Below are 22,787 nucleotides of genomic sequence, written 5' to 3' on the forward strand. Positions count from 1 at the left end.
AATGGAGAAGAAGTGAATACGATTTGAATTATTTTTTCAACCTTTCACATCTCAACTACATATAATAACAAAAATGTCTACATCGTTATAATAATAATCATGATTAACACCAAACGAGGAGTCGAGCGTTAAATGATTAGTGAATCCTTGTCTCTCTTTTGATTTCAATTTTTTTTAACAAAAGATAATTGTTTGGGTGTCGTTTTATTTTTAATTATTTCTTGAGTTTATATTTGGGCAATTGGGCGTCTTTTACACCCAATTCTAATTTTTTCAACCCCCACTCAAAATAAATTACTATTATTATTATTTTTTTTTTATAAAAAAAAAAAAGCAATAAAAAAAAACAGGGTTGGCAAAACAATACAAAAATTAATAAAATTTTGAAATTTTTTTTTTCATTTTTAGTTTTACTTCTTTAAAATAATTCAATTTAAGTTATATTCCCAACCATCTTTTTCCAATTTTGTTTCATATTTTCAATAACTTATAATATAAGGTTTTGATAAATAAAAAAAAAAAAAAATTTGTTTTTTGTCTTTTTAGTTAACAAAGCCAAATCCTTTCAAACGAATTGTAAATGCTCATACTTACAAAAAATAAAAAAATAAAAAAAAATTGTAAATGCTAATAAAATATTTAAAATTACTTTTATTTTTATATCACATAACACTTTTTTAAAAAATAAAAATAAAAAACACATTCTAAATTTAGAGTATTAACATTTTTGAACCACACCACGAACAAGGTTTTATCTATATACTCATGAGTCATGAAGCTGCGCACATAAACCAAAACCATGAAGATTATCGAGATTCAAAAGCGTAAGCGGCCGCCGGTCGCCGGCCATACGCCAGCTGTACCTGCAGCAGTAGCACGCCCTAAAGACACAAGAAAAGAGGCTAACCGGCAGTAACTGCTTCACCGTTACAAAACAAGTCCAACACCTTAGCCAAATCTGCCATAATGCGTGTCACAGTTAACCGAACTTCTCCCCATTCCCTCGTACTTTTCTCCCCCTTCTCTCTCTCTCTCTCTCTCTCTCTCTCTCTCTCGTGCGTGTGTACTGTGTAGTCTGTGTACATATATTGTAATCCTGAAAAACCAATTTGTCATCTCCATTGCCTTTTCTCTTTGTTTTTCTTTTTTTGGCTATGCTCTCGCGCTCCCCCCCCCCCCCCCTCTCTTTCTCCCTCAATCACTGATTTCAAATACCAACCCTAAAAATCATCTCTGGGTTGTTGTTTATGCATGCAGATAGAACCTACAAATGGGTTTGGTCTCAGTCTCTGCAGTTGAACTTCTTTTGCTGTTTTCACTGAGCTTCATATATGTTCATGGCGGTGCTATTCGAACGACACTTGATGGACCCTTCCAGCCCGTCACGGTCCCTCTTGACAAAAGGTTCCGCGGGAACGCCGTAGATTTGCCGGATACAGATCGGCGAGTGCAAAGGATCGTCGAAGGTTTTGAACCTGAGCAAATCTCTGTGTCTCTCTCTGCAACGTATGACTCTGTATGGATATCTTGGATCACAGGTCTCTTTAACATTAGAGTTGTTTAGTACTTTCTTCAGCTTTTACTTAACAATAGCTGTGTGTAGTTATCCCAAAATGGAAAAGTACACATATTTATGGAAACAAAGTAAATATGTAATTTTGTAAGTACAATGTTTTTTGCTTTGTTCATTAATTGTATTTGTAAATTAAGGTCTTCCACTGCTTTTTATTGGCATAAAGTTTATGTTAATATATTTGGACCGAATTTCGCAGGTGAATTCCAAATTGGGGACAACATAACTCCATTAGATCCTGAAACTGTAGAAAGCGTTGTTCAATATGGAATGTATGGATTTCCAATAAGTGATGAAGCAACTGGTTATTCTCTTGTTTACAATCAACTTTATCCTTTTGAAGGCCTTCAAAACTACACTTCTGGAATTATTCACCACGTTTGCCTCACAGGTATAACTAGTCATGTAATTAGTGCATACTTCGGTAGATTCAAGTACTCATCTCAAATGACTGACTCTATCAATATACTCATGAGGCCATGAGGGTTTTGTCTTCTATTCACAATGGATGCTTCCTCTGCTCAGTAGTTTATTCTTATTTTGCATATTTATGAGCTGCAGACATAGCAATGATTGATTAATGTAACCATTATGGATCATTCATAAGATTGCCCTATGAAACAGTTCTTTTAAAATTTCACTAGCTCTAAGTTGCCAGTCTATTAAGGCGAATGTCTAAACAGTCTCAAAGTACTCCTAAAGCATCATGACATAACATGCTGTTGATCATGATTGACAATGGCTAAAATGAAGTTCTTTGACTTTCATCTCGAGTTCTTTGACCATGTAAAACCACTATGTTATTAGTTAGAAAGTAAGAGCTCAAGAGTAGCAATTTTCAACGTTTGACTATTAGTATTCTGAGACTCCTAACAAGTCTGCAATTGAGTTGAGATTGTATTTAAAGTGTGTATAAACTTAGGCTAGTAGGGTCACACTCAAGGCCTTTGTACTCTGCAAATTCCGTATTGGAAGCTCAATTCAGATATCTATGCCTATGAATATATCCCCCAAAGTAACAAAGTGGATTATTTATTGGTTTTAATTTCTTCTTATGTCATGTTTCCTCAACAAAATTAATTCATCAATATCTGCTTGGGGACATGTTATTCACCAGAGACAAGAAGTTATGGAAAAGTTAAAAGCTTCTATCAACGCATCCTTGATTGTTGGTCAGTTTTATCCTATTATTGTTATGGCGTAAATACTATCGCTAATAATGATTTTTCATATTTGTATCCATATAAAGTAAGAAGAGATAGAGATTATTATCTACATAAAGGATATAGATGTAAAGAAGCACCTGCAGCGTTCAAATTTTTTTCTATTGGATTTCAGCTATGGAACCACTGGTGTGACTGATTGATTGGTGCCAAATGTGTAATCTATTTAGAACTTTTTTTTTTTTGTTTACCACATAAGGTCTTGGATATTCACTTAAGATTATAAATGATCTTGTTCAATGTATGGTGCAAGCTTTGGTAGCATGTATTCCAACCGATATGCATAGCAAACAAATACATAAACCATAACCTTAGAACAGTTTTTTACTTCATTTCTTTCTTAAATAACTAGGTTAAGTGTCAAGTATAGCTTAGCAGGATATGGGTGGTCCTCTATAAGAATAAGCAGTTTTAAGTTATTCTTACCTCAATTTTGTTGCCCGCCTTTTTGTTTTTGTGTCTTTGCATCTTTATGACCTTTTGTGAGCTTGAACCTGCCAAATTTTGAATTTCTTTATTAATGTCACAACTCTATTATGTCTTTCCACAGGGTTGGAACCTGACACACTATATCAGTATCAATGCGGAGATCCTTCTATACCAGCAATGAGTGATGTATACTATTTCAGGACTATGCCAGTTTCTGGACCCGAGAGTTACCCTAGCAGAATAGCAGTGGTGGGGGACCTTGGTCTGACATACAATACCACATCAACAGTTGGCCACTTGATGAGTAACCATCCTGATCTTGTTCTGCTGGTTGGGGATGTTAGTTATGCTAACTTGTATCTCACAAATGGAACTGGGTCTGATTGCTACTCTTGTTCATTTTCGGATACTCCAATTCATGAAACTTATCAGCCACGTTGGGATTATTGGGGAAGGTGAAACTCTAACTTCTATTTTTTTTACTGAAAATTATTCTATCATATTTGCTCTTCCAGTTAGGCTATGAAATGGCAAGCACTTATAGAAATGTTTATATAGGAACTGGACTGGCAATAATGCGACTGGCAATAAAACTGGTTGAATCATTAGTGCACTTCTGAAGTCATTGTAGTAACAAAATAGATACTAAGAACTTAGATTCACTAGTATCTGGTCTAGGGTATGGAGGGAAGCTCTGTAATTAGTTTCGGATTGTTAATTAATGCATGATGACCCTCAGGTTACATGTCATGTGAGACATGCCAACATCAACTATCCTCTATATTCTTTTACTAATAAATGTTTGATTAGTTCCTGAATAAAATAGACCACCAAAAAAACAATTATTTCAAGTAAAATGAAGGTTAATTGATCGGGAATTGCTCTCTCTCTCTCTTCCAATCTTTGATTTTGATTGGACCAAACAAAAAAGACCGGCAGTTTTGTTATTTTAGCTCATGGAATTATTATGGGATTTTTGTTGGCAGGTACATGCAGCCTCTTGTGTCTAACGTTCCAATTATGGTGGTAGAAGGGAACCATGAAATTGAACAGCAGGCTGAAAATCAGACTTTTGTTGCTTACAGTTCAAGATTTGCATTCCCATCAGAAGAGAGTGGATCATCATCCACATTCTACTATTCTTTTAATGCAGGTGGGATACATTTTATCATGCTTGGCGCCTACATTTCATATGACAAATCAGGTGAACTCAAGTTTCAATCTCTTTCCCACTCTCATTCGTTTTTGCTAGCAATTTCCCATTTTCATTCTAAACAAAACTAAAGGACTTTCTTTCATTGCCTGACCTTCTCATTTATTGTGTACATGATTAATTTTATGCATTTGGTCATATAACCAGTAACTTTAGAGAGTGATGCTGCCATTTCTTATGTGTGTGTGTGTGTGCGCGTGTGTGTGCGTGTGAGAGAGAGAGAGAGAGAGAGAGAGAGAGAGAGAGAGCATATTCCATGGTTAGAAATTACATGGTGAGTTCTCCAAGTTTTTCAATTTCAGGGGATCAATACGAGTGGTTGGAGAGGGACCTGGCTTTTGTTGACAGAGAAGTGACTCCGTGGTTGATAGCTGCATGGCACCCACCTTGGTACAGCACCTACAAGGCACATTACAGAGAAGCAGAGTGTATGAGGGTAGCGATGGAAGACTTACTGTATAAGTATGGTGTTGACATAGTCTTCAATGGACATGTAAGTATGACTTCCAGAATAATCTCTATTCTGATACCTCATTTTGGTGCCACATAGGTACGTCTCATCAGCACAAAATTCTAAATATGTTAGAAGTTATTCTGTTTCCAAATACTTAAGAGATATTAATATAACCTTCTGTCTTCTTTGAAATTGTGTAAGAAAGAAGTGCTGAGCTGCAGATAAACAGGCTTAGTTTTGATATTTAAGTGTTCAAGATAACAATGTGTTAAATATAATGACTTCAGGGTGAACATAACATAAATACCGTAAAGGCAAAGCTTCTCTTCAAACTGAAGTAGTTCTATACAGAACTTCCTCTTAAATATTTTTTTGATAAGTAATAAGCCAATCGCAAATATAATTACAGCATTGCCAATATCTAAGACCAATGTCCTTGCTATAAGACAAAAGCTTGAAAAAAGAAAAGAAAATGTCATATGGCAAAGGGATGAAGTTCAAATATAATAATAATAATAATAATGTTGTTCATATGAATAACTTGAAGGCAGATTTATAAATGGTTCTCTATTGTGTTTCTGCTTTCCTATACATGCTGCTTTAACAGTCAAGCTGCTTACAGCAAACCTGTGCAATTATTTGAATCCATATAGTCAACCGTATGTATAAGTGCTGTTGTTCATTTGGAAACCATCAACAGGTTCATGCCTATGAGAGGTCAAACCGAGTATATAACTACACTCTGGATCCCTGTGGTGCCGTCTATATCACAGTTGGTGATGGTGGTAATCGGGAGAAGATGGCAATTACACATGCTGATGAAGCTGGCAACTGCCCGGAACCATCTACAACACCAGATGAATTTATGGGTGGGTTCTGTGCTTTCAATTTCACGTCAGGCCCAGCAGCTGGTAAGTTCTGTTGGGACAGGCAGCCAGACTATAGTGCTTATAGAGAAAGTAGCTTCGGCCATGGGATTCTAGAGGTACTCTCTCTCTCTCTCTGGCAAACAGAATTTTGACAACACCCTAGACTTGATCTTTCACAGACTCCAGTTATATTTCGACACGAATGATTCACTAAAAGCCTTGCTTTGACAACTGCACTGGATCTGAAATATGAACAAAATAATGAAAGATTCTTTAAAAATAAATTTCCACATGTGAGTTTTGAGTATACCTGTTACAAATTGTTTTCATGTTTAGTACTTTTCTGGAAAACTATAAGATACAGATTTATTTCAACGACACATTTTGCAAGCTGAGTCAATTCTTATAGTGCCAATTCCAATAATTATTCCACTCCTAAAATCAGTCGTATCTAATAACAACGTGGAAGACAAATGCAAAACCCTTATAAGATTGTTCCGAGGTATCCAAAATCTATGGTCTTGAAAAGAAGCCTTCAGTTGCAATGCTGAACCATATAAAATACCCGGAGGCATTGATTGGTAGACTTCAGAGGGAAAATGCTCATATATATTTATATTTTTGGGTGGAAATCAATTTTGTCAATCTTCTTGAATTCTAGAACCTAATGGTATTTCTATGTGGTTTGCAGGTGAAAAATGAGACTCATGCTTTGTGGACTTGGCACCGCAATCAGGATATGTACAACAATGCTGGAGATGAGATATACATTGTAAGGCAGCCTGATAGGTGCCCAGTTGAATCCGAGGTATGTGATCACTTTGGTGAACATGCACATAGAGCACCTTAATTGGAAATAACATCATCTTGACCTCAACAATCAATTCTATTAAAATATGCACCTTCAATATCAATTAGTTTTAGTCAAAGATCTACTTAGAACCCTAGTGAGACAATAAAGATGACTTCAAAGGGTTTTTTGATATGTTTTTAGCTCAGAAGGTCTTATTTGATAGAAGGTTTGCTCACATTTTCTAAATATATAAATCAAATATGTTCTGAAAGCGATCTTAATGCCAATTTTTGTTAATTATTAAGAAAACGACCAACTAAACACAGGGATTTTATCTTTTCAAGACAACTTCTTCTTCTTCTTCTTCACGGCATCTAAAAGAGCCATCAAAGAAAGCCACTTACAAGACACTCATTGCTCTACTACATTTTATATTTAAAGAGTGGCACGACAAACCTTTTATCCCTTGTCTTTTACCTTTTTTTTTTCCTTCAGGTGTAACTTTTGTTTTTACATCCATCAATCAAATAACTTGACCTGAATGCATTTCTTTTATTCCTTTTCTTCTTCTTCTTCTTCTTCTTCTTCTTCTCTTAAAGATCCCCAAGTGATAAAAGCCCCATACATTAAGCCCCAAAGAAGTACGAAGCATGGAGATAACTTTGGACTACTTGGTGGAACAGAGCAAGGAGCTCCGAAGGTGCATTTGGTTACCAATATTAAATGTACAATAAAAGGAATACAAAAGTATGATAAAATATTTTTTGGTCTACCATTCTTTAAAAGAGAAAGTAATATCATTGAAACATGCAGACCAGTATACATATACAAAAGTTGTTCTAATTTCTTTACGTCTACTTGTCATAATAGTTTTACAAGTTATTTAGAATTTGAATGTGAACTGTAATTAGTGTTTAAGCAATCATTTGCTATGGTACTTAACTGTGATTGGCAAGAGCTCAATAACAATAAGAAAAGATTGCTTGCAAAAACTGCCTGTTTATCTGTTTTCCTACTTAATAAGTAATTCATGATTAAATGATGTTTAGCACCTTAAAAGTACTTGTTTTTGGTTCTTTCTTTCCTCATTTTTATATACTAAAAAAAAAAAAAAAAAAAAAAAAAACAGTAAATGTGGTTCTTATATAGCATTCTCAAGCTTCAAACTAATCTTTAAAGAGAAAGTAAAACATCATTGAAATATACAAACCAGTATTTATAGAAAAGTTCCTTGGAAAAAGAAAAAACATATGCTCTGATTTCCTTAAACCTGTCTTTCTTCATGGTTTTGAAACTAGAACTTTGAATGATGGAACTGTAAATGATGTTTAAGCAATAATTTGCCATGATAACTGTTGGATGTGACTTGAACATCAAGTCAAAGGGGCCCACAAGTTCTCTTTTCCAAGCTGGAGAATGTGTTAACCGACTTGAAGACACTAAAAAAAGGGCATAGTTTGAGGACTTTTTTGGAGAGCTTTTTGCTTTTTTAGCAGAAAAAAAAAAAAAAAAAAAAAAAACTGTATAAGTTGTTTTAACAAATAATTTTAAACACAAAATATTTGAAATAATTTTTATGTCACATCATAATACATTTTCTTAAAAAAAAAAAAAAATGCTCTCTAAAAAATTCTATCAAACGAGTTTTGACCTTTTATTAATAGCTTAGAGAAAGAAATTTAAAAAGAGTTTGGGAGCTGCGTGAAAATGCTTTTTGGAGATAGCGTTTGGATCCTCTCCAATTCAAATGAACCGGAGGGGATCCAACTAGTGTTATTTGAAAGACATAATTGTGCATAAAAATGTGAAATGACAATTTTGCCCCTCAAATAAAACTAATTGAATCCAATGAACTAGAAAGGATCATTGTCCGTAGAGATAAAGGCCACACACGGTGAAACTTGGGTCGTCATTTGTCCCAGCAAAAGATAAATTGTACATCTATAAAGTTCGTTCTGACAATCCGACAAGAGCGCAAGGGCACCATTTTAAACTCATAAAAAAACCAATGATCTTTTCTTTCTGGCCATCTGATATGTTATGAGGATGAGTAGCACAAAGTTTTGATATGATCATACTCTTTCTCAAAATCAGACCAATTAAATTGAAGTATTGAATTGAATTTGTGAGACTTACAAGCTTTGGACCATAATAGATGACTAGCTATAACACTAACTTGGATTCAAATGAGTTTTCTCTTAAGCAGCCAATCTAAAGCTCGTTAACAGCCTTTTCAATGAGTAGAGAAAACAGTTTAAAAGATCAAATGGGTAGTGAACAAACAAGGCCCAACTTCTAACAAAACTGTGTAAGCCTCTTCTCTCCACCCTGAGACCTACATTGGTTGAAAGGCAAGTGTGAGAACAATCAGAAAGGAGAGAGGCAGTAACATTGTGGGGATCATGGACTCTGAAAATGCCTCGGAATTGTCCGGGAATGGCGGGGTCATTCCAGGAATCTGTCCGGCAGTACCGCCATTGCCAATGCCATTGCCATTGCCAATCCCATTGCCATTGCCTGCTGTTGTTGATGTTGTTGGCACATTTGGATTATTTGGAGTTTGTGTTGTTGGTGTTGTAGTCCCTCCAGCCGTGCTGAAATCATTTTAGCAATTAATCCTTATACATTGCAAAAAGTATGTAAGTCATACAGATTCAATAATTGATTTAAAAAAGAGAAATGAAAAGAATATGTATAAGTAATGTAAAAACACGGGAAAAGAAGAGGAAGACATTAGAGTGATTCTTTGGCGTGACAACCCAACAGCATCTTCAAAGGTCTCATCATTAATTAGTATTATTTTTCGTTTTTTTCTTTATTTTTCTCTTCTTCTTACAGAGATGAACATGAACAAGAATGATTAGGAATAATCTAGGATAATGAAAGCATTTTGTACTAACCCCATGTGAATGATTAAATAGTATACCCACAAATAACTCTTGCTTATAAGATTAGATCAACTAAATGTCATTGGGAGGATAAATTAGGCACTATAGCAAGGCAAAAGAGCCCTAACAACAAAATGTTGAACATTACCACACCTACCTCATGTGTCCTCACCCAAATCATGGTCGGTCCGCTTAGACCGGTCAAGATTTTTGGTTGAGAAATGATTCATATCTTCTTCTTGTACTTTTCTCATCCTCTCATTTTTTAAAATTATCATTAGATTTGTGGGGTTCATGCGAGTCCTTCATATGAGTTCTACAGATCTAATAGTAATTTTTAAAAGTGAAAAGATAGAAGTACAAAGGGTCACCCACTCCAAGTTCCCACAAACATCTTTGGAGCATATACTGTTAAAATAATATCACAACAATTTGAACCCGGAAAACACTCTTTGGTAGGAGTAAGTAGAGTTCAAGAAAAGAGGCTCTTCCCCCCTCTTTCCTACTATTTCAAGGTGGCTTTATAAAGTTGGGTGGCATTAGTATTACTCAGGGTTCTGGCCGTTGGATGTAACTGGGACCAGGAGGCCCATCCAACGGTGTAAAACTAAGGTGAAAGTACAATCTCCCGTGAGGTAAAGACCCAGTACAACCAAAGTGAGAAGCCCAAGATTTAGAAAAGAGTGAGAGAGAGAGAGAGAGAGAGAGAGACAGGAGAATCAGAAAAGGGACGTGACAACACTTGACCTGAATTTTCGAATTTTGAAGGGTGCTTTGTCTACATTACCGAAATTACCCCCCCTCCCCCACAAAACCCTTCTTTCACAATTTTAAATTTTTTCTAAATTTAATTCTAAAAATTTAATTTTGTTTGATTTAACTAATCACTAAGAGCATTTATTTAAAATAAAGAAACATTCAGAGACAATAAAAGTTAATTTTCAAAGTTTTTTTTTTTTTTTTTTTTTAAAGAGTTTCCATAACCTAACCCACCCAAGGGCCAACCAAGGCTGTGGGCTTTTGGGGGTATTATCGGGTTATGCACATTTGGTTATGGAGGTTAAATTTGACCAATCAGATTAACGTACAGATAGATGAAATGAAAACCCCCCCATGCATAAAGACAACTGTAAGAGGAAGTGTCCAACTCATATAATCACTTCCCAGCTCCTGGAAATCAAAATCACTCACCAAAAAAGGTGTATCTCTCGCTATCCATACACTATCTTAATACTTATTCTAATCCTTGCCTTTTCTCCCCCCACCCAAAAAAAAAAGAAAAAAAAAAGAATAGAAAAGATGACCCTTTTGCGTGAAGATGAAGAAACGATTTCATAAAAATTTAAAAAAATAAAAAGAAAGAAAAGGAAATGGTTAAGGGCACATACCTTAAGGAAGAAGGATAGACACAAGATCCATAACCTACGTACAGTACCCAAAACACAAGAACCAAAAGGAATAAATAGATTACACATAATAAGCAAAGCAACCGGCCACCAAACAGCTGAGAAAGAAAAAAAACATACTAGGATCAGTTTGGGCAATGGTGGCAGTGCCGGAAAAGTCGCAGCTGCCGGGGGCCATGGCCTTGCGCTGGAAGAAGCTGTTGAAGGCGTAGGAGGCGTGGGCTTGGATGGTGTTGGGGAGGTAGCAGAGGCCATTGGAGAGAATGGGGGTGCAATCTGCGCCCATCCCGCATGCGTAGTCCAGACCCGTTTGCAAGGCTTGGTCGCTCGCGTCACTCCTTACCACGCACCAGTATGCACCTTCCACGCCCACGTTAATACTATTGATCACCAAGATGCTCATCAGCGTCGTGGCCACCGACGACACCCAAGAGACTGCCTTCTGTGCTCCTGCCATGGAAGACTAAGTTATAGGCCAGGCGGTGACTGATTTAGTGAGATGGCCGGCTTACCTTAGTTGGTAAAGCAGAAGAGAGAGAGAGAGAGAGAGAGAGAGCCGTCCAGAGAATATCAGAGGGAGAGGGAGAGAGAGAGAGAGAGAGAGTTCTTTTCCCTTTATTTCTTGTTCGCTTTTTCGTTTCTTTTGCTGTATTTATGTTTTGCCGAGATGAATATTTTGGCGTAGTAATTATGCTAAACGGATCGGGATTGCCACTTTTTCATATTCATTTTTGAGAAATGATAAATTCTTATTTATTTTTTTTTAAAAAAAATTGGTTATAAAAAATGATGTACCACAATCCCATTAGAAGGTGATACATTTTTCAAAATAATAGATCACATGAAATTGTAACACATCATTTGAAAACTAAATTTTGGAAAAACAATTTTGAGATGTGTAGTATTGCTCTTCATTTTTATATTTTGTTAAGTGGCTTTTAAAATTGTATTTAGATTAAAATTTAATAAAAATTTATCTCAAATTTAATAGTAATTTTAAAAGCCACTTAAAAGAGTGTTGAAATTGGTATGAAAAAGTTAAGAGTGTATATAACATTACTCTTTTGACATTTGAGAACATAAAATATATTATTAGTTGCCTCTCCAAGTTATTTTCAAAATGAGAAATTTTATTTTTCTTTCTTCTGTTTAACTCTATCCATATATTTTTTTAAAATCTACCATTGAATCCGCATGACTCATGTGTAATTTAAAAAAGAGTTAGAATAAGAGATGAAAAAAAGTTGGAAGAATAGCAAGTTTCTTTCATAATTGTCAAACGTCTCTCAAACAGGATCTCATTAGCTTCTTTCAAATCTTGAATTTCACCTTAATTTTATGGAAAATAAAAATGTAAAACTAGTATGGTGGTTGCATCCATTAGCAATAAGCTTTTTGGAGAATAAAGTGGTTTTTTTTTTTTTTTTTAAAAAAATAATAATAATTAAAAAGTGTTTTAAAACTCTTTATAATAAGCATAAGTACTCCTCACCTCAAATTTTCATTTGTCATTTTGATAGAAATCACTAAGAATAATCATACTAATCATAGGTGGTTCAGCCACCCAAAATAAAAAGGTCGGGTGGACTCGTGGCCAGAGCCACCCCCACCCCATTGAGTCATTGACTAGTGTGTGCTCTTAATTTTGTGAAAAAATGAAAAATAAATTGACTAGTATAACCTGATATTTCAGCCAATTAGACTTTATATGATATCAACGAAATTCAAATTTTCTTTTACTTTACCATTAACTCTTAGGAATTTTCCAAACAAGAGGGAGCAAATATTAGCAGTCTATTGTTACTCTTTTAGCGAGTAAAGTTTCTAAATGTTTATTTGCGTTATTTATCCATTGCTGCTATTTTGAGCCTGCAGAGTACTTCACTGGTTGGTTGTAGATTTGTAGTCCATCTTTCCTTTGTCACAGCTTGGTGTTTATAGCAAAATAGGCTTGTTTGGGTGTGAATGCTGGTGTAATCCAACCTCAGTGGAGAATGGCGATTGTGTTTTGGATGTGCTCTTTTCAGATTTTGCTGATACAGACGCCATTTGAGGATAATCACATTCTTAAACATTCATCCAAGATCATAGCAGTCAAATCTCTTAAAAAAATAAGCAGGGACAAGAGAGGAAGAGTATGTACATCTTATGATCTTTGGCTGAAGGAATTCTCATCAACCAATAATAGAATAATCTGAATAAGTACTTCAACTGAGCATTCTACAGGAAAACATTGGCAATTCATGCAGCCAATCCCCCACCAAAAGAATGGGACCAAAATTTCTGATGAAATAATGTGACATGTCAAAAAAATGGGTATCAAGATATAAGAAGATCAATTGATGTTGTAAACTCACCTGCTATATCTCTCTCTCTCTCTCTCTCTCTCTCTCCTCATTAGGGGTATTGAAGCTACCCCGAACCGTAATCTGAGAAACGTAATATGTATGGGAAGTAGATCTACCTCAAATCTTTTCATAGAATAAGATGTAGGCCTCGCACTGAAGAACTTCGTCTAGGGAAGCCGAACGGACATAGGCATCACTGACATGATACCATACAGAAACATCACTTTCTTTCTCAGCCTTTCCTTTGCTCTTCTCGCCCCCTCTCACATATGCAACATAGTGGCCCCCTCTCATGGTCCCCGAATGCACTACTACCCCAACTAGGCGGTAATGATACTTCTCCTTGTCTATGCACCTGTAAATGCTCAGGAAAGAACATAGTTGAGTTCTTCATACAGTACAAAACTATTAATAAAGAAAGAACAAAACATGTGAAAAATTTATTCAGGGGCCAAAAGTTTGTCATTTAACAAGTGTATTTGAGATGTAATTACAATCACAATTGCTCAAAACCAATAAGAGTAGCCATTAGGAAGCTGCTCCATTAAAAAAAGAAGCCTAAATTGTGTCCTACAGGAAAAATGAACCCCAACTTCTCTATGACAAATTCAGTATATTTCTGACTTGTAAGTCACAACAAATAAATCCACAAGCAAAGCACTCCTTCATGAATAAAATATCAGCTGCATATTCTGTGTACAACATTTTTGTACTATAAGTGACCACCTAGGCAACTGGCAAGGCTCAGTCACACGTGTTCAACAACTATGATTAGGATGTTCAAACATGTTAAAACGAGTTCAGAAGGAGAAAATGCATGATTTTTTTCATTAAAAAGGGCAATCTGGTGACCATACCAATCTCAAATTATAGCAGAGCGCTTGTTTGACCTAAGAATGACAATTTTTTAGGATCATGATGCCTTCACATATCAATACAAAATGGCCCATGACAATGTATTATCCACAAAGATGTTGCCACTCTTTGCGGTTTTGGTTCCACTAAAAAAGAAACAAAAACAAGCAAAAATAAGAAAGAGGATTCTCAACAGTAAAACCTAATAACATTTTGTGCATTAAGTAGTAAAACAAAAAACCTTCACAATCTAAATCTTAATGTTTAGTGCTGAACACAATTAAGGCATCAAACACCAACAAGAGTGTATACAAATGAGAAGGAAAAAAAAAAGGAATAAAACAAGGGAATAGAATACACATGAACAGCAAAGATGGTGAAAGAAACAGTTTATTACACATCATGTGAATCAAAAACTTACAAAATGCTAATGAGCTAGTAATCACATTACTAGCATACTGCACAACATACTCAACAAATATCCAACTAATTATAAATTATTGTTTAAAACGTCCAACCAAAAAGCTTATGCTACGAGTTACCAATGAATAAGCTCCAAATCATCTTAGTAAGGTTTCATTTGTAAAAGTTTAAGTACATGTAGCATTTTTCTTTGGAAAGGTCTAACTAGCACATCCAACCAATATGAGACTTGTTTCCTTGATACCCACTCTCATGTGCTGGCCCAAGAAAACAGAAGAAATCCTGTAGTACCAAAGAGGCTCGGCCAGCCCAACAGTACCAGAAGAATTCCAAAAAAGAAAAAAAAAAAGCCAACCAGCCAAACAGAACTAGAAACAAATGCAATGAGCCAAGCACGTGGAGCCCAAGAACAAATAAACTGTGATCTAATACCATATTAAAACATCCAATGCAAAAGGTTAAGCTATTTGGTGGAAATGCCAAGTAGCACATAAATTATAACCAACCCTGCACAAAACCAATGTAAGACTTCTTTCTTTAAATCAGGGGAAAAAAAAACCCTTTATTGGTGTACTTGCAGCATGAGATGGCAAGTCCTTCAGATTAAAACTTGAAATTTCCTTTAGGATGACTTTAAGTGGACTCTCACTAATTTTGGGATGCTACTTTCCAAAAAAAAAAAAAATAGCGTTCATGTTATTTGAATTTTTAAACGAGCTAGCTTATTCATCATAAAAATAAAAATAAAAATAAAAATAAAAAAAAAAATCTAAACTAACTAGCTCAATAAAATCAAAATCACAACAATTGTTTGGCGGGATTCAAGCTATAAATACTTTTTTTTTTTTGGGGGGGGGAGGGGGGGGGGGGGTCATAGGTGTTCTTTCTTGATTTCAATAAACGAAGGCTCACGCCAAGCCAAAGAGCAAGCGAAGCAGCAAACGAAGACCCCCAAAAAGTACAGCAAGTTACAGCCCCCTAGGAAGAGTTACGGCCACTCAAATGGAGGCTTGGCTTGAAAGGTTTCTTTCCTCAGAGAAATAAGCGCCACTTATTAATATTATTAGTCAAAGTAAAGGTGCGCAGGTTTGGAACCCGTTTTCAGAGCTGGCGGCAAAGCCCTTACGTCATAGGAGTAGCGGCATACTGTACTACATCCGTAACCTATAGCATCATAAGTAGAGCTAGCAGCAGATTCTTTAGAACTCGTACCTTCGTTATGGATTAACTAGCACGAGTAGTGGCTTTAGTAGCTTATCCAGGGTACCTCCAGTAGTGGAGATGGCAAAGCATCATTGGTAGCATCAGTACCGGCATAGCCTCTTTTTTTTACAATAAAGAAAGCATGGGAACCAATAAAAATTAAAAAAAAAAAAAAAAAAAACTAAGGAACTGAAGCATATCTGGGATAATTCTCTTTTCCTTCAAGAAACATGTGGAAAAGCTATTCCACTTAAGTCATTGTTCAAAGTATGCCATTTTCTAGAACTCTTGAGAGAAGGTACACCTTTTCCTCAACAATGGGTTGTGCTGTTCCAATTGTCTAGCAGTTTCGGTTGATATTTTTAGTACCTACCAAAAATCATTACTTTTCCCTGAAAAACTTTTTTTGTCAAAATTTTTCCTCGAAACATTTTAGATCCAAACAAACATTCTAAAGGTCACTTATTACTCCCTCAAATGGTTCATTATATCTTACAATTTATGTTGTGGATATTACTCAAGATACAACATATTCTGAGCAAGGCTGCTAACTTTTCAATTTTCAAATTTTGCCAGGATAATAATTAGCAATTCTAGCAAATAAGAACCTAACAGGCTAGCTACACGTTTTCATTTCTTTTGTTCAATTATGTTAAATAAAATTTAAAAACCATGAAAAATGCCATTCTCAGCCTTTCAACGTGATGGAAAGTATTAGATTTTGAAGTACATTTCCGTTTGGTGACAGTTTGACCACTTTTGTCTGGCAGGAAAAGTCTTAATTTGGGTTATTGAAAAAGAAAATTGTTTAACTCAACGAAGCTCTGGCCCCTGAAAAAAGTTTAAGTCCACAAAGTCTCATACTGACTTCTAAATTTTGAATGATGTTGAGTACATCATAATTTTTTATTTAATAAGTATTATCAATTGAAAAAAAATGTTATATTCAGCAAAAATAAGATTTTCTATATTAAAATAACTATCTTGTAATAAACATTAAACAAAAGGAAGGATTAAATAAATAGTCAAGACTTAACGAGATGGTAGTCATATCCACCAGAAAAGTTCTACAATGCACAGCAAGGTTGTAATTACAAAGGAAGGACTTGACATGGCATTCTTATCAAAGAAGATAAGCACCAATTATTTGAGATACATTAAACAAAATTACCTATAATTCAAATACAATGAACATGTTGGTACCAAACTTTTGCAGAAAAGATTCTCTGCCAGCCAAATAAAGCCACATATATTTGATGAAGTTACATTATGCCACTAACGTTAACTAACTGGGTCAGACAGGTAATGTTTCAGTTCCCCACATCCCCAAACCTACCCCTTTTCCTGAATAGGGAGTTCATGATCTCAATCTCACAACTCAATGTGAACCATTTATGAAAAGTTCCTTTCACATCTACACGGGTAGAAGTGATGTGACACAAACAATATTATGGAGTATATTAGATTTAAAAACAATAACATGATCCTTCTCACTAGGAAAAGGACTTTGAATGAGGACAAATTTCTTGTTTGCAGATATTCCTGTAACTTTGTGATCCACTGCAATAATTATATGTACACCACAAGCATAAACCGTGTTACCAAGTAACTCTGCCAACTCATCAAGCTACTAAAATCAATATTTTGGTGCTTTAATTGGCGCGCACACACACCATTGCATCCAATATTATATTAAACAATGAAGATATATGCATCAAGAAAATAAAGCATCTAATCCACACGGAAAAGAGAATTAGTGGCAACAACAACAGATCTTGATTGAGATAGTAGTTCTTTTACAAATGCATGATAATGCAGCTTTAGAGAAGAGGCTTTCCGAATCAATAAAAACAAAAGACAATGTGATGTCAAAAGGCAATACAACTATGGAATTTCAATAATTCAAAATGCATTGAATATAGTTTGGAAAGTACCTGGGATCCATATATGACCTAAGATCAATGGTTTCTCTGAAACTGACATGGCCGTTCAATTTGCTTAACCGACCACGAGCATCTTGGCTGAATCTTTTAAGATGGATGGTAAGAATAGGTGGGGCCTTATAAATGAGGACCCTTTTGGTTGCATCCCTTTTCACCTTCACGCTTTTGGAATCTATCTCCTCGTCCTCACTTACCTCTGGTTCAGGGCCTCCGGCAAACAATTGGGAATCATTCTGCTGGACTTTACCAGTGGTGTATTGCATACTACCTAGCTCATGAACACTACAGGAATCAACGGCTTGACAACTGAAGCTTTCTTGTCTGCATGTTTTATAGCAACCCGAAGAATGTGATTGCTCTGGAAGTGCATCTTTTATCTCACCATTTCCTTCTTTCCATTGAGAAACAACTGGATTCAGCTCACCTGTTTGACCATTTTCAATTTTTGGGCAATCCATTTTTCTTTTGTGTGAAACCAAGCTTTCAACAGTAGCATTAGGAGAAGCATCACTTCCAGTATCGCCATTATTCAGGTTTCCAACTTCAGCAGGGGGGGAGAAGTTCTTATCTAAGTGTAGTTGCTCATTTTGGATTTGTCTCTCATCTCCATTCATCAAAATCGCTGAAGCAGTATTCACCGGCTTCTTTGCTCTCAACATCTGGTGTCGTAGAATTTTTGAACAATTCTCACAATGCCAAGCATTTTCATTAGAAAGAATCTCTGGTTTTATGAAATGAGCTAAACAACTCTCAACGGTTACTGGAGAATCAGTATTATCTACTTCATCTGGATCTGACTCACTGCTATTTCCCACCACAACACCAGTTTCTGCAACCTCGTTACCTAAAGAGGGCCTTGTGGTCGGCTCTGCAGCAATCTCAGGCTCATTGAACATGTCACCAAAGCCATCAAAGTCCAATTCATCTTGTCCACATCCCATAACAGATGAGGAGGCCTCAGCCTCTCCTTTTATTATCTCTCCCGCAGTGGAACTTTCGTCTTTATAAGGAAGCAACAGAACTTCATTACCTTGAACCTGTAACGGTTGCTCATCTTCCCAATAATTCACAGACGTATCTGGTTTTGGATTTGGCTCTTCATTGAGTGGAGAAATCAGACTGCTAGACTCAGAGCTTGCCTGTACTGGTACGCCATTCATATATATATCCTTGTTTTCTGGATCTTGAGTCACTGAAATATCATTGCTTTGTGAAGTCCAATCATTTTCATCTGATACAGTCCCCGGTTCAACGTAATCCAACCATGTAAGATTTTCCAATAATGGTGATGTTTGCTCTACATCATTCTCAAAGACTCGCTCATTTTCAAACGCTTGGACAGCTAAGAGATTCTGTGAATCTGAGGCCCCTTCACCAGCCACAGTAATTAGGGAACCTAACGGTGCAGAATCACGTGAAGAAGCCATCACTTTTTCTGCAACAGGCTCAATGGACCGTGTCTGGCAGGAAATATCATTGCTGGCTGATGGGGTTGAAACACTTTGGGCTGTTAACAAATCTGCATCTTTATTAAGTTTCGGCCGAGTTTTTCCACCTTTCTTGGGCGGCAGTTTAGTTTTCTTTGCTCGAGAGACAGGTTGGACCTTTCTGGGTCGAGGATTTTTAGTTGGAACTGGCAGGGAGAGATCTAAAAAAGGTTCATACACTGTTGAAGAGTGCTCACATTCAACACAACAAACAGTACTAGATATTTGGCCCCCAAATACAGCATCCACGAAAGAACCCGAATTTGAAGAAATCCCATCACTCTTTGAAGAATTATTCTCTTTTCTGGTGCCCAACTCTTCAGTAGACAAACCATCAAGTAAGCAACGGAGAAATTCATGACTGTCATGCTGCTGATATCCCCTAAATTGGGGAGCCTTGGAACAGACACAACCAAAAAATGATCTAGGATTTATCACATTTTTAAGTCCTGCCTCCGGCTTGGTTTCAATAAAGAGCTTCTTTAAAGCAACAGTAAGAGGTCCAACAGAAGCATCCAACTTGAAAAAGTAATCCCTCAACCTACCCATCGCTAGAAGATTCTGCATGATTGAATTGAAGAAGCAAGTATTTCCAAGATTAACCAAGCCTCTCACTGCATAACTGCCTCCTCCATCCGAATCAATTAGTACACTGCTTCCTGCTTTAATTTCACTTGTAATACTGCCACTCCCGAACCAAATATCCTCAACATCCACTGAGGACTCTTCTGATGATCGCCCTTTTATCAACTTCACAATATCTGATAAGATGTCTTTATGTTCATCATTCTCGTCCATCTTCTCAACAGGAATGAGTGTATTGCAAGGGAAGCACCAACATAGCTGAGGTTTCTCAATATGAATTACCAAACGGTGACGTGTCTGCCTTACATGCCGAACCGTGTGACTTTGAGCGCCCGTTGGGAGTCCAACCCCTCCACAGGCATAATGCCCACATTCCAAACAAACCCAGATGGCTCTCGAGTCAGATTTCGGATCAACTGCAGCCCCACCTTTCTTCTTCCCATGTTTACCTTTTCCCTTACTCCCCTTCCCTTCCACCCCACAATCTTCACAGGTAATAGGTTCTGAAGACCCGATTTTAGCTGACAAAATACTAAAATCAACACCCTTTTCAAGATGAACACAAGGTTTTCTCTCTTTTACTACTGAAACTACATCACCAACAGTCTCAAGACTTGGGTTGGATTGTAGGGGAACTTTTTTTTGGGAATGGGTTGTAACCCGTTTCTCCTTTGGGGGAGCTCGGCTCTTCTTGACTTTCTTCCCCATTAATTCCTGAAACCAATCCAATACTACCAATAAAACCCACCAGAATAAAACCAACAATCAAAGCAGCAAGCACAAACAATTAACAAAAACCCAAGGAACAAGAATCCAACCTAATATTACCGCTCACACGTACAGGTATGGGCCTAGCAAAGCAAAGAAAAAAGTACCCATCCATATATTGCTCATATCAAAAAAAAAAAAAAAAAATTACACGATTTTTATCATTGGAGCAACCATAAAAGCAAAATCAATAAGAGTCAAACATAAAGAACAAAAACCCAAACCTCACTATCTGCCAAAGCATAAATAGAAAACTAAAAGAACCCATTAACGATACGGATACATAAAGCAAAGCCTAGACGATTATTTGGATTGAAAAGTGTGAATAAGAGCTTCAGAGCAATCGTATTAGGTGAAGCAAAAGCATAAATTTGGGCAAAAATTAAGTACTTGAAATTTCAAAAAAAAAAAAAAAAAAAAAAAAAAAAAAAAAATTAGATATTAGTTTTACCTCAAAATCTGGAGGAAAAGGACCAAATATTGCTTGGAGAGCGTTCCAAGGGAGTCAGCCCTGGGCAGCCTTACATGGGCGAGAAAAGGAAGATTGATTTTTGAAGATTAGGATCCAACAATGTTAGAGTCTTAGACAGACTCAAAGACTGGTGTGCGCACTTAAAGGGGTTTGGCGCACCTTCAGCTACTCGTCCGACACAGACAAATGTGAATATGTGAAAACAGTGGCAACTGGTATCTGATAATAAGGGAGAGTGTGCTCAATCCCTCCCTTGGAACGTTCAGTAATAAGGGAAATGATATTTAATTTGTAAACATTTTTTTATTATTTGTACATACCTTTTATATAGATTAAGATTTTTTATAATTATTTACTCGAATTTAAGAGAATTTGAACAAGTAAGTGTGAGAGATCATTTATAAGACCTATTTGACCAAATAAAAATTGAGCTGCTTAACCACTCATCAGATCAGGTAGGTCCCATAAGTGATCTCTCACCATTTTTTGATTAATTATATATGAGACTCTTTATTATTGATTATTTTAATTCTGTTTTCGAAGTTTTGAAAAAAATTCACTTATGTCTTTTACCTTCTCTTAGAATTTGGATCCTCTCCATTTGAAAATAGAGAGGATTCTCTCGATTTAGGGTAAAAGTGAGGATGTAGTTGTCTTTTCATATTTTATGAAAATGTAAAAAGACAATTATGTCCTCATTGTTGCACTAAACGGATAGAATCTCCTCCTTCTTATGGTTATTACGCCATCAACAAATTGTTCGTTTAATTCAATTTTTTTTCTTCTTAAAATATTAAAAAAAAAACAAAAAAAAAAAATATGAAAAGGCGACCGGAGTGATTATTTTACTTAAGTGTGATTATAATAACACATACCGATTGAGAACCAATAACAGGAGCTAGATGATGAGAAACCGCATGCAATCATAAATCGATGAGGCCCAAAGTGTGGAACCCAATGGTGCAATCATATAGTACAATTTTTTATTTTACATATTCTTATACTATTGATAGATTACAATATGCTACACGAAAATCTTATAAAATAAAAAAAAACAAAAATTACATATATTTTTGACATAAATAATTTAATTAGAATGAATGAGAAAAAATTCCCCCAAGTAGAAAAACTAGCTTGTCCTTTTGGTGGAGCCTAATGAAGTTAAACTTTTCAGTAAAATGACCCGAAACAAATATAAAATGTATAATTAATAACCAATTATAATTGCCCAAAGCGTTGCTGCCCGCCCATAAGATCTATGGCCCATGGGCTGTAAAACAAAACAAAATAAGAAAATTAAAGGAAAAAGAGAGTAATCCACCCGCAACAAGGAAATAAACGCTCTTTCTTTGAGACTAGTACTTCAACGTAAAACCGACTCCGACGCCGACGCCGACGCCGACTCCTGCAGGGATTGCAGGATTTCTTATACCTATTATATATATTCACCTTCGACTGAGTTCAGAGAGCAACTCCAAGCTTTGCATACTACTCTTCCTAAACTGCAGTCTGCGTCATCATCTTCTTTTTCTTCTAGGAAAAAGACAGGGAGTTCCGCCAAAGAAAGACAAAAACGGAGAAAAAAATCAATCTTGCAAAGGATATCTGATTTGACAGATTCTCCAATGAAATCTGATCTCCTCCCACATCGATCAACTTTTCAGGCCCAACGCTCCCAGGTTGAAAAAGCCCTTACCTATCCTTCTCCCACGTGAACTTTACGGCCTCTACGCTCGCGGGGAGACAATTGACAAATCACACGGCAGCTATCCTTCTATCACATGAACTCTACGGCATCAACCCTCGCATGGAGCGAAAGAAATGGCCAAGATAATTCTGAAGATAGCAACGGATC

General features: G+C 36.1%; 3 protein-coding genes across 4 annotated transcripts; 1 reads left to right on the forward strand and 2 right to left on the reverse strand.

Moving 5' to 3' along the window:
• Window positions 1-783: 783 nt before the first annotated feature.
• LOC133872248 (purple acid phosphatase 15) lies at window positions 784-7,405 on the forward strand. 2 transcript variants are annotated; one of them, XM_062309714.1, is made up of 9 exons: window positions 784-1,005; window positions 1,258-1,538; window positions 1,773-1,964; window positions 3,347-3,680; window positions 4,212-4,429; window positions 4,741-4,931; window positions 5,593-5,877; window positions 6,453-6,569; window positions 7,154-7,405. In XM_062309714.1, exons 2-9 carry the CDS (start codon window positions 1,271-1,273, stop codon window positions 7,163-7,165), a joined length of 1,617 nt encoding a protein of 538 aa, XP_062165698.1. In that variant the 5' UTR covers window positions 784-1,005; window positions 1,258-1,270; the 3' UTR covers window positions 7,166-7,405. The 2 variants fall into 2 exon arrangements, with proteins under 2 accessions (XP_062165698.1, XP_062165707.1); XM_062309723.1 differs by having other exon boundaries at window positions 784-978.
• A 1,229-nt stretch (window positions 7,406-8,634) lies between these two features.
• Window positions 8,635-11,474, reverse strand: LOC133872258 (PLASMODESMATA CALLOSE-BINDING PROTEIN 3). The gene is made up of 3 exons (XM_062309735.1): window positions 10,969-11,474; window positions 10,831-10,864; window positions 8,635-9,148 (listed from the first exon to the last, which is right to left on the reverse strand). Exons 1-3 carry the CDS (start codon window positions 11,303-11,305, stop codon window positions 8,890-8,892), a joined length of 630 nt encoding a protein of 209 aa, XP_062165719.1. The 5' UTR covers window positions 11,306-11,474; the 3' UTR covers window positions 8,635-8,889.
• A 1,512-nt stretch (window positions 11,475-12,986) lies between these two features.
• Window positions 12,987-21,133, reverse strand: LOC133872267 (ubiquitin carboxyl-terminal hydrolase 2-like). The gene is made up of 3 exons (XM_062309747.1): window positions 20,912-21,133; window positions 17,612-20,406; window positions 12,987-13,551 (listed from the first exon to the last, which is right to left on the reverse strand). The coding sequence occupies exons 2-3, from the start codon at window positions 20,398-20,400 to the stop codon at window positions 13,314-13,316; spliced, it is 3,027 nt and encodes a 1,008-aa protein (XP_062165731.1). The 5' UTR covers window positions 20,401-20,406; window positions 20,912-21,133; the 3' UTR covers window positions 12,987-13,313.
• Between the last annotated feature and the right edge of the window lie 1,654 nt (window positions 21,134-22,787).

Source organism: Alnus glutinosa, chromosome 1 (genome assembly GCF_958979055.1).
Source record: "Alnus glutinosa chromosome 1, dhAlnGlut1.1, whole genome shotgun sequence".
Lineage (NCBI taxonomy): Eukaryota > Viridiplantae > Streptophyta > Magnoliopsida > Fagales > Betulaceae > Alnus > Alnus glutinosa.

Bases quoted from the DNA above. Each gene is read 5' to 3' on its own strand.
- LOC133872248 (XM_062309714.1), top strand. From the start codon at position 1,271: ATGGGTTTGGTCTCAGTCTCTGCAGTTGAACTTCTTTTGCTGTTTTCA. The intron at 4,430-4,740 runs GTGAACTCAAGT...TTTCAATTTCAG, and splicing joins CATTTCATATGACAAATCAG to GGGATCAATACGAGTGGTTG. The intron at 5,878-6,452 runs GTACTCTCTCTC...TGTGGTTTGCAG, and splicing joins TCGGCCATGGGATTCTAGAG to GTGAAAAATGAGACTCATGC.
- LOC133872267 (XM_062309747.1), bottom strand. From the start codon at position 20,400: ATGGGGAAGAAAGTCAAGAAGAGCCGAGCTCCCCCAAAGGAGAAACGG. The intron at 13,552-17,611 runs GTACTTTCCAAA...GAGCATTTACAG, and splicing joins AGGTCATATATGGATCCCAG to GTGCATAGACAAGGAGAAGT.
- LOC133872258 (XM_062309735.1), bottom strand. From the start codon at position 11,305: ATGGCAGGAGCACAGAAGGCAGTCTCTTGGGTGTCGTCGGTGGCCACG. The intron at 10,865-10,968 runs GTATGTTTTTTT...TACTGTACGTAG, and splicing joins CATTGCCCAAACTGATCCTA to GTTATGGATCTTGTGTCTAT. The intron at 9,149-10,830 runs GTATGTGCCCTT...AAATGATTTCAG, and splicing joins GTCTATCCTTCTTCCTTAAG to CACGGCTGGAGGGACTACAA.